At 43.8% G+C, this 15,630-nt stretch overlaps 1 protein-coding gene across 1 annotated transcript; it reads right to left on the bottom strand.

Annotated features, from left to right (window-relative positions):
* Positions 1-7,698: 7,698 nt before the first annotated feature.
* LOC311149220 (tripartite motif-containing protein 16-like protein) lies at positions 7,699-15,369 on the bottom strand. The gene is made up of 6 exons (XM_084186305.1): positions 14,757-15,369; positions 14,258-14,344; positions 9,159-9,392; positions 8,633-8,792; positions 8,448-8,507; positions 7,699-8,212 (listed from the first exon to the last, which is right to left on the bottom strand). The coding sequence occupies exons 1-6, from the start codon at positions 15,351-15,353 to the stop codon at positions 7,701-7,703; spliced, it is 1,650 nt and encodes a 549-aa protein (XP_084042431.1). The 5' UTR covers positions 15,354-15,369; the 3' UTR covers positions 7,699-7,700.
* Between the last annotated feature and the right edge of the window lie 261 nt (positions 15,370-15,630).

Genomic DNA, 15,630 nt, shown 5'->3' on the forward strand with positions numbered 1-15,630 from the left:
GCCAGGACCGTCTCCTAAAGTTGATTCAGCTGCGGGATCGGGGCACCACCAGTGCAAAGCTTGCTCAGGAATGGCAGCAGGCAGGTGTGAGTGCATCTGCACGCACAGTGAAGCGAAGACTTTTGGAGGTTGGCCTGGTGTCAAGAAGGGCAGCAAAGAAGCCACTTCTCTCCAGGAAAAACATCAGGGACAGACTGATATTCTGCAAAAGGTACAGGGACTGGACTGCTGAGGACTGGGGTAAAGTCATTTTCTCTGATGAATCCCCGTTCCGATTGTTTGGGGCATCCGGAAAACACCTTGTCCGGAGAAGACAAGGTGAGCGCTACCATCAGTCCTGTGTCATGCCAACAGTAAAGCATCCTGAGACCATTCATGTGTGGGGTTGCTTCTCAGCCAAGGGAGTGGGCTCACTCATAATTTTCCCTAAGAACACAGCCATGAATAAAGAATGGTACCAACACATCCTCCGAGAGCAACTTCTCCCAACCATCCAAGAACAGTTTGGTGACTACCAATGCCTTTTCCAGCATGATGGAGCACCTTGCCATAAGGCAAAAGTGATAACTAAGTGGCTAGGGGAACAAAACATCGACATTTTGGGTCCATGGCCAGGAACCTCCCCAGACCTTGATCCCATTGAGAACTTGTGGTCGATCCTCAAGAGGCGGGTAGACAAACAAAAACCCACAAATTCTGACCAACTCCAAGCATTGATCATGCAAGAATGGGCTGCCATCAGTCAGGATGTGGCCCAGAAGTTAATTGACAGCATGCCAGGGCAGATTGCAGAGGTCTTGAAAAAGAAGGGTCAACACTGCAAATATTGACTCTTTGCATAAACTTAATGTAACTGTCAATAAAAGCCTTTGACACTTATGGAATGCTTGTAATTATACTTCAGTATACCATAGTAACATCTGACAAAAATATCTCATAACACTGAAGCAGCGAACTTTGTGAAGACCAATACTTGTGTCATTCTCAAAACTTTTGACCACGACTGTACACCTATGTTGCAATTACAGTGGGGAAAAAAAGTATTTAGTCAGCCACCAATTGTGCAAGTTCTCCCACTTAAAAAGATGAGAGAGGCCTGTAATTCTCATCATAGGTACACGTCAACTATGACAGACAAAATGAGAAAAAAAATCCAGAAAATCACATTGTAGGATTTTTTATGAATTTATTAGCAAATTATGGTGGAAAATAAGTATTTGGTCAATAACAAAAGTTTCTCAATACTTTGTTATATACCCTTTGACACAGGTCAAACGTTTTCTGTAAGTCTTCACAAGGTTTTCACACACTGTTGCTGGTATTTTGGCCCATTCCTCCATGCAGATCTCCTCTAGAGCAGTGATGTTTTGGGGCTGTCGCTGGGCAACACGGACTTTCAACTCCCTCCAAAGATTTTCTATGGGGTTGAGATCTGGAGACTGGCTAGGCCACTCCAGGACCTTGAAATGCTTCTTACGAAGCCACTCCTTCGTTGCCCGGGCGGTGTGTTTGGGATCATTGTCATGCTGAAAGACCCAGCCACGTTTCATCTTCAATGCCCTTGCTGATGGAAGGAGGTTTTCACTCAAAATCTCACGATACATGGCCCCATTCATTCTTTCCTTTACACGGATCAGTCGTCCTGGTCTCTTTGCAGAAAAACAGCCCAAAAGCATGATGTTTCCACCCCCATGCTTCACAGTAGGTATGGTGTTCTTTGGATGCAACTCAGCATTCTTTGTCCTCCAAACACGACGAGTTGAGTTTTTACCAAAAAGTTCTATTTTGGTTTCATCTGACCATATGACATTCTCCCAATCCTCTTCTGGATCATCCAAATGCACTCTAGCAAACTTCAGACGGGCCTGGACATGTACTGGCTTAAGCAGGGGGACACGTCTCGCACTGCAGGATTTGAGTCCCTGGCGGCGTAGTGTGTTACTGATGGTAGGCTTTGTTACTTTGGTCCCAGCTCTCTGCAGGTCATTCACTAGGTCCCCCTGTGTGGTTCTGGGATTTTTGCTCACCGTTCTTGTGATCATTTTGACCCCATGGGGTGAGATCTTGCGTGGAGCCCCAGATCGAGGGAGATTATCAGTGGTCTTGTATGTCTTCCATTTCCTAATAATTGCTCCCACAGTTGATTTCTTCAAACCAAGCTGCTTACCTATTGCAGATTCAGTCTCCCCAGCCTGGTGCAGGTCTACAATTTTGTTTCTGGTGTCCTTTGACAGCTCTTTGGTCTTGGCCATAGTGGAGTTTGGAGTGTGACTGTTTGAGGTTGTGGACAGGTGTCTTTTATACTGATAACAAGTTCAAACAGGTGCCATTAATACAGGTAACGAGTGGAGGACAGAGGAGCCTCTTAAAGAAGAAGTTACAGGTCTGTGAGAGCCAGAAATCTTGCTTGTTTGAAGGTGACCAAATACTTATTTTCCACCATAATTTGCAAATAAATTCATTAAAAATCCTACAATGTGATTTTCTGGATATTTTTTTCTCAATTTGTCTGTCATAGTTGACGTGTACCTATGATGAAAATTACAGGCCTCTCTCATCTTTTTAAGTGGGAGAACTTGCACAATTGGTGGCTGACTAAATACTTTTTTCCCCACTGTAGGTGTAGTCAATTTTATAAAGACCAGACCACTAAAAACAAGAGTCTTCTCTGCTATCTGTGAGGAGATGGGAGCTGAACATCAAGCTGTGCTGTTTCACAGTGAAGCAAGGTGGCTGTCACGAGGAAAAGTCTTGTCCCAAGTTTTTGAGCTCAGAGAGCAGATAAGAATGTTTTCGGAGCAGGAGCACAAGTATGAACTCGCAGAAAAATGTTGTGATGAGAACTTCCTGGCAAAACTGGCCTACCTGAGTGACATATTTGGAAAGCTAAATGAACTAAATCTACAGCTTCAATGGAAAGATAAACACCTCCCTCAGGTCACAGACAAGATCAGCTCTTTCACTCGAAAGCTTGCAATGTGGGGCAGACGACTTGATGAAGGAAATACTGATTCATTCGAGAACCTGCATGAATTTGTTGACACTACTGACTATGATGCCACCTCAGTGATTCCATATATTAAGGAGCATATTTCATCACTGATGGGATTCTTTAAAAAGTACTTCCCTGAAAACAGTTCCCAATATGACTGGGTGAGAGATCCTTTCAATGCACCAGCTCCAACTGGTTTCAGCTCTGCAGAGGAGGACCAGTTCATTGATATGACGTCTGACTCCACATTGAGACTGAAGTTCACATCACAGACAGAGTGTAGAGAGGCAGTATCCACTCTTAGGGCAGAGGGCCATGGGCATTCTTCTTCCTTTTGCAACATCTTATCTTTGTGAGACTGGCTTCTCTGCTGTTGCTGCACTGAAGACCAAGTACAGGTCCCAGCTAAACATTGAGCAGGAGCTGAGAGTTGCAGTATCATGCTTCAAAGCCCGCTTCGAAAAGCTGTACACTGCAAAACGTGCTCATTGTAGCCATTAATCCTGACTTCCTCATTTTGATTTTAAAAAAAATCAGCACAAATTGTTTTATTCATTTTTGTTTTATAGGTCAAAGTGTTTCATATATTGTACTCCTGAGTTAATGTTGCTGATCAATTTGAATTTATTATTATTTATTGATCATATTTTGTTTTATTTTTCAGTATCAAATGGTCCAAAAAAAATTACAGTTTAAATAAGGCTTGAATTTTTTTATTTTTTTTCAGGCAAATTGATGCACTTTAAGTATTTTCTGTTACAGACTAAAAAACAATGTTAATAAAGTTATTCTTTGTTGTAAGTTGATCTATATTTCTTTCTTTTTTAATGTTAATACAGATACAATGTTATGCAGAGGTGTACTTATAACAATTTTATAGACAAATTATACTATTTACAGTCGCGGCAGAGAGTTGGGGGGCGCGAAATTTTTACTTCTTCCTAGGGGGGGTTAACAGAAAATAATTGAGAAGCACTGCACTAACATAACATTATGATATTAGAATATTCGAATGAGGCAACTACTAACATTGCAATTTGATATTCGAATATTCGAATGAGGCAACCACTAACGTTACAGTATGATATTCTAATGAGACAGCCACTAACATTACAGTATGATAGTCTAATGAAGCAAACCTGCTAATATTACAGTTATATATTCTAATGAGCCAACCACTTACATTAAAGTATGATATTCTAATTAGGCAACCACTAACATTACAGTATGATATTCTAATTTTCGAATGAGGCAACCACTAACATTACAGTTTGATATTCGAATATTCGAATGAGGCAACCACTAACATTACAGTATGATATTCTAATTGTTGAATGAGGCAACCACTAACATTACAGTTTGATATTCTAATATTCGAATGAGGCAACCACTAACATTACAGTATGATATTCTAATGAGGCAACAACAAACATTACACTATGATATTATAATGAGGCAAACACTAACATTACAGTATGATATTCTAATGAGGCAACCACTAACATTACAATATGATATTCTAATGAGGCAACCACTAACATTACAGTATGATATTCTAATGAAGCAACCACTAACATTACAGTATGATATTCTAATATTCTAATGAGGCAACCACTAACATTACAGTATGATATTCTAATATTCTAATGCCAGTGATCAAATCTCCAATCTCCACCCTATTCCCTATGCAGTGCACTACTTTTGATCTGGTCAGAAGTAGCCTAGTGCACTACGTAGGGAACAGGGTGTCATTTGGGACAGAGTCAGTAACTCCCCTGGGTATGAATTCTCTCTCTATCTTATCTGTCTTCTATATTATGTTCTCCTCTCCTCCTCTCTTCTCTCCTCTATTCACTATATTCTATCATCCACACCACATGCCAGCTTCAACACAATCCATTTACAAGTTAAAGACACACCTTGGAATAAATAGCAAAGGAAAACTACTACTAGATGTATTTTTTATTTCCCATCACCATGAATCATATTTAATAACTGAACAGTAGCAGACCTAACTTCATCTGTTCCTGACTCTGGATAGTGGATTAAAAAGACCATCAATCTCCAATGATATTAATGTACTATTCTGAACATTACTGATATACTGAGTGGCAAGTCAAGATATCTGATGTTTTTATTGTTTGGTTAATAGTACCACCTACTGGACAGGTTTAATATTGCTTGACTGAGCAGTATGGGAGAATAAAAGATGCCAAATTTAGGGCCGGTTTCCTGGACATCTCCATTGAACATGCTTTTTAGTCTAGGACTAGGCTTAATCTGTGTCCGGGAAACCGGCCCATATAGTATACGTAGAAAGTAAGTGATACCAGCTTGTAGTGGGCTGACTAGTCCTTGGGAAATGTCCTTTTGTTCCTGGACCTATTTCCATGCAGCTCCAGGTGACAGAGAACACATCAATTCGGGCCAGGCCTACAAGCTGTTCAATGATACTGAGGAAAATTACACAGAGACAGAGCACCAATTGAGAAAACATATCAATGGTTCTGAATGCCAAGCAATATACATCAAAAGCATACATCATGATGAATGTGAATATACAAGATTAAAACATTGCACTTAAAACAAATACGAATGCATTGAATTGTAATTCATAACATCTTCTGAAGATCAAATCAGTCAAATTATTGTACATAAAACAGAGCAGAATGAATCATCACATCTGGGGCCAACATCAGCAGCATGACTAGTATCTATGTGGACCCTACTACAGTTTAACCAGTTTAGCTATAGACTACACCAGCATGACTAGTATCTATGTGGACCCTACTACAGTTTAACCAGCTCAGCTATAGACTACACCAGAATGATTAGTATCTACAGTTGAAGTCGGAGGTTTACATACAATTAGATTGGAGTCATTAAAACTCGTTTTTCAAGCACTCCACACATTTCTTGTTAACAAACTATAGTTTTGGCAAGTCGGTTAGGATATCTACTTTGTGCATGACACAAGTAATTTTTCCAACAGTTGTTTACAGACAGATTATTTCACTTATAATTCACTGTATCACAATTCCAGTGGGTCAGAAGTTTACATACACTAAGTTGACTGTGCCTTTAAACAGCTTGGAAAATTCCAGAAAATTATGTCATGGCTTTAGAAGCTTCTGATAGGCTAATTGACATCATTTGAGTCAACTGGAGCTGTACCTGTGGATGTATTTCAAGGCCTATCTTCAAACTCAGTGCCTCTTTGCTTGACATCATGGGAAAATCCAAATAAATCAGGCCAAGACCTCAGAAAAAATATTGTAGACCTCCACAAGTCTGGTCCATCCTTGGGAGCAATTTCCAAACGCGTGAAGGTACCGTGTTCATCTGTACAGACAATAATATGCAAGTGTAAACACCATGGGACCACGCAGCCATCATACCGCTCAGGAACGAGACGCGTTCTGTCTCCTAGAGATGAATGTACTTTGGTGCGAAAAGTACAAATCAATCCCAGAACAACAGCAAAGGACCTTGTGAAGATGCTGGAGGAAACAGGTACAAAAGTATCTATATCCACAGTAAAACAAGTCCTATATCGACATAACCTGAAAGGCCGCTCAGCAAGGAAGAAGCCACTGCTCCAAAACCACCATTAAAAAGCCAGACTACGGTTTGCAACTGCACATGGAGACAAAGATCGTACTTTTTGGAGAAATTTCCTCTGGTCTGATGAAACAAAAATAGAGCTGTTTGGCCATAATGACAATCGTTATGTTTGGAGGAAAAAGGGGGCCTTGCAAGCCGAAGAACACCATCCCAACCGTGAAGCACGAGGGTGGCAGCATCATGCTGTGGGGGTGCTTTGCTGCAGGAGGGACTGGTGCACTTCACAAAATAAATGGCATCATGAGGAAGGAAAATGATGTTGATATATTGAAGCAACATTACATTTCCATTTTACATTTTAGTCATTTAGCAGACGCTCTTATCCAGAGCGACATACAGTTAGTGCATACATTATTTTATATTTGTCATACTGGCCCCCCGTGGGAATCGAACCCACAACCCTGGCGTTGCAAACGCCATGCTCTACCAACTGAGCTACATCCCTGCCGGCCATTCCCTCCCCTACCCTGGACGACGCTGGGCCAATTGTGCATCTCAAGACATCATTCAGGAAGTTAAAGCTTGGTCGCAAATGGGTCTTCCAAACGGACAATGACCCCAAGCATACTTCCAAAGTTGTGGCAAAATGGCTTAAGGACAACAAAGTAAAGGTATTGGAGTGGCCATCACAAATTCCTGACCTCAATCCTATTGAAAATATGTGGGCAGAACTGAAAATGCATGTGCGAGCAAGGAGGCCTACAAACTTGACTCAGTTACACCAGCTCTGTCAGGAGGAATGGGCCAAAATTCACCCAACTTATTGTGGGAAGCTTGTGGAAGGCTACCCGAAACGTTTGACCCAAGTTAAACAATTTAAAGGCAATGCTACCAAACACTAATTGAGTGTATGTAAACTTCTGTGATGAAAGAATGTGATGAAAAAAATAAAAGCTGAAATAAATAATTCTCTCTACTATTATTCTGACATTTCACATTCTTAAAATAAAGTGTTGATCCTAACTGACCTAAAACAGGGACTTTTTTTACTAGAATTAAACGTCAGGAATTGTGAAAAACTGAGTTTAAATGTATTTGGCTAAGGTGTATGTAAACTTCAGACTTCAACTGTATGTGGACCCTACTACAGTTTAACCAGCTCAGCAGTACCAGAGAGCCAAAACCCAGGATAGAGGGGCTGAGTGAATGTGGTCTGGACTCTGTGGAGGAGGGTCATTGTGTCAGAGACACTGTAGAAGGACAGAATACCTGCCTTGTGATCCAGGTACACTCCTACTCTGGAGGACTGAGGGCCTAATACTTTAGTCTCAGCATTATTGTGTCTGAAACAATAAACACCACTATAGCACTGTAAACTCCAGGACTTGTCATTCTCTCCAAATCCACCATCTGTCTCTGTTCTGCTGATGTCTTTATATGAGACTGCTGGATAAACATCCAACCCACTCCACTCCACCTCCCAGTAACAGCGTCCAGACAGACCCTCTCTACACAGAACCTGACACCAGTTGGTGAATCTGTCTGGATGATCAGGATATGGTTTGACTTGGCCTGTATAGGTCACCTTTCTGTTCCTTTTAGACAGAGAGAGGTCTGTGTGTGCTGTGTTTGGGTCCAGTGTGAGCTGACAGGAATCTGGGAGAAGAGCAGAGCAGAGACCAATGAGGGGAGTTAGAACAATAAGTTAAGTCAGATACTGTATCTACCCTGTCTTTGATTAGAGCACAGCAGAGATCAAATCAGAGAAATATGAGGAGTCAGATAGATACCCAGTCTTTGATTAGATCTACTATTGCTATATATTTCTAGAGGGATTGTTAGGAGTGTCAGTAAAAAGAGACTGTTAGTTACTTCAGAAAAAGAGACTCACATTGTAAGAACTGTTCTCTGGTCTTGGGCTCTGGAGGCAGTACAACATCCACTATATTCACTACAGACACACAAACACATTCACAGAGAGAGGGAATGTTATCATCATACCATATTCCACATGTATATGACTAGTAGGGAACTTACAATGGTCTAAAGTTGATGTTCTTATTATTTTCAACACACCTGTAGTGGAGATCTTGGTCCATTGTCCTTTAAGGAAGTCTTCTAGTTTCTCTCTCAGTTCAGACACAGTCTTACTCACATCTCCAAAGTACTGAAGAGGACGGACAACGATGCTGGGTAAGTCTGAAGATACACTGGCACTGCAGAGAGACTGATAACTCTGGGGGGGAGACAGAGAGAGAGAGAGAGAGAGAGAGAGAGAGAGAGAGAGAGAGAGAGAGAGAGAGAGAGAGAGGAGAGAGAGAGAGAGAGAGAGAGAGAGAGAGAGAGAGAGAGAGAGAGATAGAGAGAGAGAGAGAGAGAGAGAGAGAGAGAGAGAGAGAGAGAGAGAGAGAGAGAGAGAGAGAGAGAGAGAGAGAGAGAACAGAACCAAATGATTGAGAGTTTTAATTTCAGTATTAAGAGAGGGAAAGGGAGACAAACAGACACAGAGACAAACAGACAGACAGGACAACATAATGATTGAGATGAATAGTTTCACATTAAGTTATTGTTTATATCACATGTAACAAGGAAGTTGAGTTACCTGGAGGAAATGGATGTGATCCTCTGTGTGTGAGAGCTGCTCCAGCTCAGTGTTTCTCTTCCTCAGCTCAGCTATCTCCTGCTCCAGTTGCTCCAGGAGTCCTTCAGCTTGACTCACTTGAGCCTTCTCTTGGGCTCTGATCAGCTCCTTCACCTCAGAGCGCCTTCTCTCAATGGAGCGGATCAGCTCAGTAAAGATCTTATCACTGTCCTCCACTGCTGCCTGTGCAGAGCGCTGTTAAGAGAGAGAGAAAGAGAGAGAGAGAGAGAGAGACAGACTTGTCTTACTTTAATGAGCCATCCTCATTACACTAACACCCCCCCCCCCCCCCCCCCCTCCTAAAAACACATTGCGTGACACCACAACCTCTACACAATCACATTATCCAGTACCCAACACCACAGTACAATACACCATCCAGCACCACATTACAACCGTACATCCAACCCCTCCTCTCCAGCCGTACAGACAGCCCCCCTGAGCCCCCATACCTCCTGAAACATCTCCACACTGCAAGCAGTGGGGTTGAGAATGGCCAATTTATGCCATAGGGAAGATGACACCAAGTTGTGGCCTAATGAGCCCTCCGCCCACCTTGACCATACATGAAGCCCCAGCATACAACATTTGAACACAGGCCACAAAATTCTCCCAACAACCAAAACACATTGAACAGATATTCATGGTCCACCCTATCAAAGGCTTTCTCTTGATATTGAACAGATTGTCTGTGATTGAGCGTCCTGGTACACAGTACGTTTGGTCCTTGTGTACAATAGAGTCCAGGTGGGACTTGAGTCTGTTAGCGAGGACCTTGGTAAAGACCTTATAGTCCTCACAGAGCAATGCCACAGGCCTCCAGTTCTTTAAGTCGCTCAAATCCTCTTTTTTGGGCAGGAGAGTCAAAGCCTCCCGTCTACAGCTTAGCGACAGCTCCCCCACCCCGACGCACTCACGCGAAACAAGTCCTGTCCAATAATTCCCCAGAACTTTTTATAAAAATCCACATGCAGACCGTCAGAGACAGCAGCTGAGAGTTTGTGAAAGGCCAGGGAAATGTTAATTTGATTTCTCTGTGACAGAGAGAGTTTGGAAAGGTCTGTGAGCAGAACCTGAGAACACCCAGGATCACAGAGTTCTGCCCTCTATAAATCAGAGTACAACTCCACAGCCCGCTGCCTCATCTCCCCCACAACAGAAGTTACCCACCCATCAGGCTCCCTCATCTCCCCACAACAGAAGTTACCCACCCACAGGCTCCCTCATCTTCCCCACAACAGAAGTTACCCACCCATCAGGCTCCCTCATCTCCCCACAACAGAAGTTACCCACCCATCAGGCTCCCTCAACTCCCCACAACAGAAGTTACCCACCCATCAGGCTCCCTCATCTCCCCACAACAGAAGTTACCCACCCATCAGGCTCCCTCATCTCCCCCACAACAGAAGTGACCACCCATCAGGCTCCCTCATCTCCCCACAACAGAAGTTACCCACCCATCAGGCTCCCTCATCTCCCCACAACAGAAGTTACCCACCCATCAGACAAACGTAAACAATGGATTTTCTTGGTTTCCAACCCAAAAGAGCTGGGAGCATTCATCTCTCTCAACATGGAAAATCTAGCTCTTACAAGTGTTCCTTTTGCTTTCATCTGAAAAGAAAGCCCCTAGGTCCCTGAGTAGTTCAGATAGATTATCTTGTAGCCCCACCCTACCTTGCCCCACCAGCTCAGCCTCCACCTCACTTATGAACCACTCAAGGTCCCCCAGTACTCTCCTGGCCTTTGAAGAGGAAAAAGCTGTATACTGCTGACAGAAAACCTGAATCTGGGCTTTCCCTACGTCCCACCACTGACTGAGAGACTCAAACTCCCCCTTCTGCTGTCCCCATCTCTCCCAAAAGCCTTGGAAGTTTGAGAAAAAAGTGGTATCTTGTAAGAACTTTACATTGAATTTCCAATAAGACACCTGCCTGGGCCCTGGTGAAACAGAGAACTGAGCCCTGTACAAGATGCATACACATTTATGAAAGCAAAGACAAGGCCATTGATTTTGGCTGTAACCACTAACAACCTACCCTTACACACCTCTTTTGCTACCCCTGCACTAAGATTTGTGCCATGGCTCAGCACCAAACCCCCAATACACTCAGCCTATACCGCTTCCTGGGTGAGAGGACACTAAACCCCTCATACTTCATCACGTGTTGTACTGACCTTACAAACCTTCCAGGATCAATAAAATAATACTCCAGCAGAACCTTATTTTTCCCCTTTAATCTCCATCAGGAACCTAGAAAGTTCTATCACCATATATACTGGGCCCTCAGCCTGACTGGCTGTCAGCTCTGGATCCAATGAGCCGTCTGAAAACGAGACCGCCTTGTCCTCCGCTCCCACAGACTCACCTCCCCCCTCTTCCTCCTCCTCCATTGGCACGGTACCGTCCTCCTCCTCCCAGTCTGCCCCCCTGCACTTCCCCCACAAAGTGGCATCTTGTAAGAGCTTTACATTTAATTTCCAATAGGACACCTGCCTGGGCCCTGGTGAAACAGAGAACGGAACCATGGCAATATGATGGTCTGAAAACCCAACTGGGAGAATGGAGGCCCTCAATAGCCTATTGCTGATTCTTGAATGTATAGATATGATCCAGGCGAGCTGTGCTCACCCTACCCCCAACCACCTTCACCCACGTATACTGCTTTGAGGTAGGATACTTAATTCTCCATGTGTCCACTAGATGGAACTGATTCAGAACATCATTCAACACCCCTGCCCAGCCCAAATGTGGTTCCTCACTATTCCTGTCTTTAGTAAAGTCAATGGTGCAGTTCCAATCCAACCCTTCATTTTTAATCTCGTGTTGTACTGACCTTACAAACCTTCCAGGATCAATAAAATAAGACTCCAGCAGAACCTTCTTTTTCCCCTTTAGTCTCCATCAGGAACCTAGAAAGTTCTCTCACCGTATATACTGGACCCTCAGCCTAACTGGCTGTCAGCTCTGGCTCCAATGAGCCGTCTGAAAACGAGGCCGCCTCCTCCACTCCCGCAGACTCACCACCCCCCCTCTTCCTCCTCCATTGTCACTGTACCGTCCTCCTCCTCCTCCCCAGTCTGCCCTCCTGAACTTCCCCCTGATCAGTGCCTCTTCCCCATTGATAGGCAATATTATTTCCTGGGATGAGCCCACCAAGCATTTGCCCACCGGAGTCTCCGTTACTACAGCAACCCCCCCCCCATTTCTCCGTGGCCTGAGCACCACCACTTGACCCTGCTCTACTCTCCTCCCTCCTGGTACCACCACCACTTGACCCTGCTCTACTCTCCTCCCTCCTGGTACCACCACCACTTGACCCCACTCTACTCTCCTCCCTCCTGGTACCACCACCACTTGACCCCGCTCTTCTCTCCTCCCTCCTGGTATCAACACCACTTGACCCTGCTCTACTCTCCTCCCTCCTGGTACCACCACCACTTGACCCTGCTCTACTCTCCTCCCTCCTGGTACCACCACCACTTGACCCTGCTCTACTCTCCTCCCTCCTGGTACCACCACCACTTGACCCTGCTCTACTCTCCTCCCTCCTGGTACCCCCTCCAGTAGCCTGCCCCATAGCAGAGCTAGACCCAGCCTCTGCTCCCTGAGTCCTAGCCCAACTAATACAAATACATTCATATTAAATACAACTAATAGGAGCTGGCAGGGTGAAACATGCCCTATTATTTCAAAACTACGGCAAGCATCTGGGACATATGGTAATATTATGAAACTGGGCTCCATGGCGGATGCAATGAAGTAGTTTTATTAGAAAAAGGCGTTAAAAATGTATTGTGAACAGTCTAGTACTAGCCCCCGCTGCAGGCTGGTCGCGCTTGTCTGCACTAACATTATGCCCTACATCCCCACACTAGAAACACCGAAAACTATCTGTGCTAGCAAACCCTGCGTTCCACCACTCCCCTGCGTAACCTTGAAGTTTGTTAAGAAACAAACACTTGCCTACGAAAAGAGACATGTATAAAATAAACTAATACCCTACCATCTTACACTCACTAACAAATTAAATAAATAAAACACCACCCTACTCTATTTATATCTATTTAAATCGACTTATTCCTACTTCAGGCCAACAGCCTGAAAGGATGGGACACCACCACTTAACACACCCTGTAACTCTTCTGATGTCAAGTCTCACACACCCAAATACCTCTCTGCAGCTCCCACCACAACCTCAATTTTCTGCGACTTACGTTCCATCCCTGCAACCTCCCTCCTACACACTGTTGCAACATGACCATAAGCTTGACACCTGTAACAAGGTAATGTTTTCGGCAAAAAAATCGTGTACAGGATAACTTATATATCCTAACAACACTTTGTTGGGCAAAGACTCAACATCAAAACTCAAAAGAACAGACGACTCTTCTGTTACACCACTCATGCCACCCTGTCTGCGTCACACCAAACGACGAGCATCACAAACACCGGAAATCTTCTCCTTCATTTGGTCAACTTTCACAATTGCCGCTACCCCAGTAAAACACAAACAATTATCACAAGACCACTTCTGTTTACCCTCACCCATTTTCACCCACCCTTAAACCACAAATGGATCTGCCAAAAGGTATGGATCCACTTTCTCCAAAAATGTAACTCCTACTGCACCAGATTCTTCTTTATCATGTCCATTGATGTCAGGCTCCGGTTCTGAGCTCTTCATCACACCTTCTACCTCACTTAACTCTCCCTCATTCATTTTCATTTCACCTCCAGAACTCGGTCTGGCGCACGGCTCACTCTGTTTGCACTTGAATTATAACATTTGAAATGTCTCTATTCCTTTGAAACTTTTGTGAGACTTTTGTGAGTGTAATGTTTAATGTTAATTTCTGATTGTTTGTTTCACTTTTTTTTATTAACTATTTCACTGCTTTGGCAATGTAAACATATGTTTCCCATGACAATAAAGCCTCTTGAATTGAATTGAATTGAGAGAGAGAGATATCTCCATGTTAATGTCTAGGGGACATCTCTCTTTCTGACTGGAGGAGAGAAGTGAAATGATGTGTCTCCTCTGGTCAACAATACTCACCTTGATAGACTTTACAGCCTGTTGGAGATCCTTCTCTCTCTCCTGGAATCTCTGCTGGACCTTCTGCTGACTCATCCCCAGCTGCCTCTGTGGAGAATCACTCTTCAATGAGCTATCAAGCTTTATTTGTCCAGTAGATCAATAGTATAGTAATGTGACATAGGGCCCATAGAAGATAGGGGTTAATATGTTGAGGAAGTGTTTGTGTGAAATTATATTATTATGTTGTTATGTGAATGATTATAGTTTTAACAGTACATAAATCAGGGAGCTGATGGGTGTTTGATAGCAAATTATAATGGTGTTTGACTTTAGAAAATGGTGACACATTTGGAGAATTTAGGTTAAGAAAATCTATATATTCAAGGTTTGTGTTCATATTTATTCTGCCGTGGATCGATTTCATTTAAATGATCTCATATTCAAACAGCTTTAGTTACTACTGTATCTTTAATTCTTTGTTTATCAGACAGTCACCAACAAGTTGTTCTGGTCTTACCTGTTTCTCAGTCCTCTCTGCTGCAGCTGACACTGTATCATGGTCTTTATGTTCATCCATTGTACACAGATAACAGATACACTGCTGATCGGTACGACAGTAAACCTCCAGCAGTTTGTCATGATGAGAGCAGATCTTCTCCTGTAGTTGTGCGGTGGCTTTGACCAGCTTGTGCTTCTTGAAAGCAGGAGATTCATAGTGAGGTTGGAGGTGAGTCTCACAGTAAGAGGCCAGACACGCCAGACAGGACATGAGGGCCTTCTGCTTTCTGGTCCCAGAGCAGAAATCACACGCCACATCTCCAGGTCCAGCATAGCACAGAGCAGGAGGGGGAGCAGCCTGGAGTCCTGTCTTCTTCAGTTTCTCTACCACCTCAGCCAACATGTTATTTTTCCTCAGAGTAGGCCTTGGAGTGAAGGTCTGTCTGCACTGAGGACAGCTATAGACCCCTTTCAGAACATCCTGATCCCAGCAGCCCTCAATATAGCTCCTACAGTAACTGTGTCCACAAGCAGTAGTGACCGGCTCCTTCAGTAGATCCAGACAGACAGAACAACAGAACTGGTCCTGGTCCAGCAGAACTCCCTGCTGAGCCATTTGGACGGTTGTTCACTCTCACAGAGACAGATGACACAGAGACTCAGATCAGTTTCGTTTCCTCAGAATAAAGTTTGTGGGAGGGGGAGGGACTTCCTGGATCTGCCAGAGGGGTGGGGTTAGATGGAGGGAGGGGTTAGAGGGAGAGAGAGAGAGAGAGAGAGAGAGAGAGAGAGAGAGAGAGAGAGAGAGAGAGAGAGAGAGAGAGAGAGAGAGAGAGAGAGAGAGAGAGAGAGAGAGAGAGAGAGAGAGAGAGAGAGAGAGAGAGAGAGAGAGA

Source organism: Coregonus lavaretus (assembly GCF_964263955.1).
Source record: "Coregonus lavaretus genome assembly, chromosome: 21".
Classification (NCBI taxonomy): Eukaryota; Metazoa; Chordata; class Actinopteri; order Salmoniformes; family Salmonidae; genus Coregonus; species Coregonus lavaretus.

Coding starts and splice junctions, on each gene's coding strand:
- LOC311149220 (XM_084186305.1), bottom strand. CDS start 15,353: ATGGCTCAGCAGGGAGTTCTGCTGGACCAGGACCAGTTCTGTTGTTCT. Junction 8,793..9,158: donor ATCACATCCATTTCCTCCAG/GTAACTCAACTT, acceptor TCTCCCCCCCAG/AGTTATCAGTCTCTCTGCAG. Junction 8,213..8,447: donor CAGAGAACAGTTCTTACAAT/GTGAGTCTCTTT, acceptor CTCTTCTCCCAG/ATTCCTGTCAGCTCACACTG.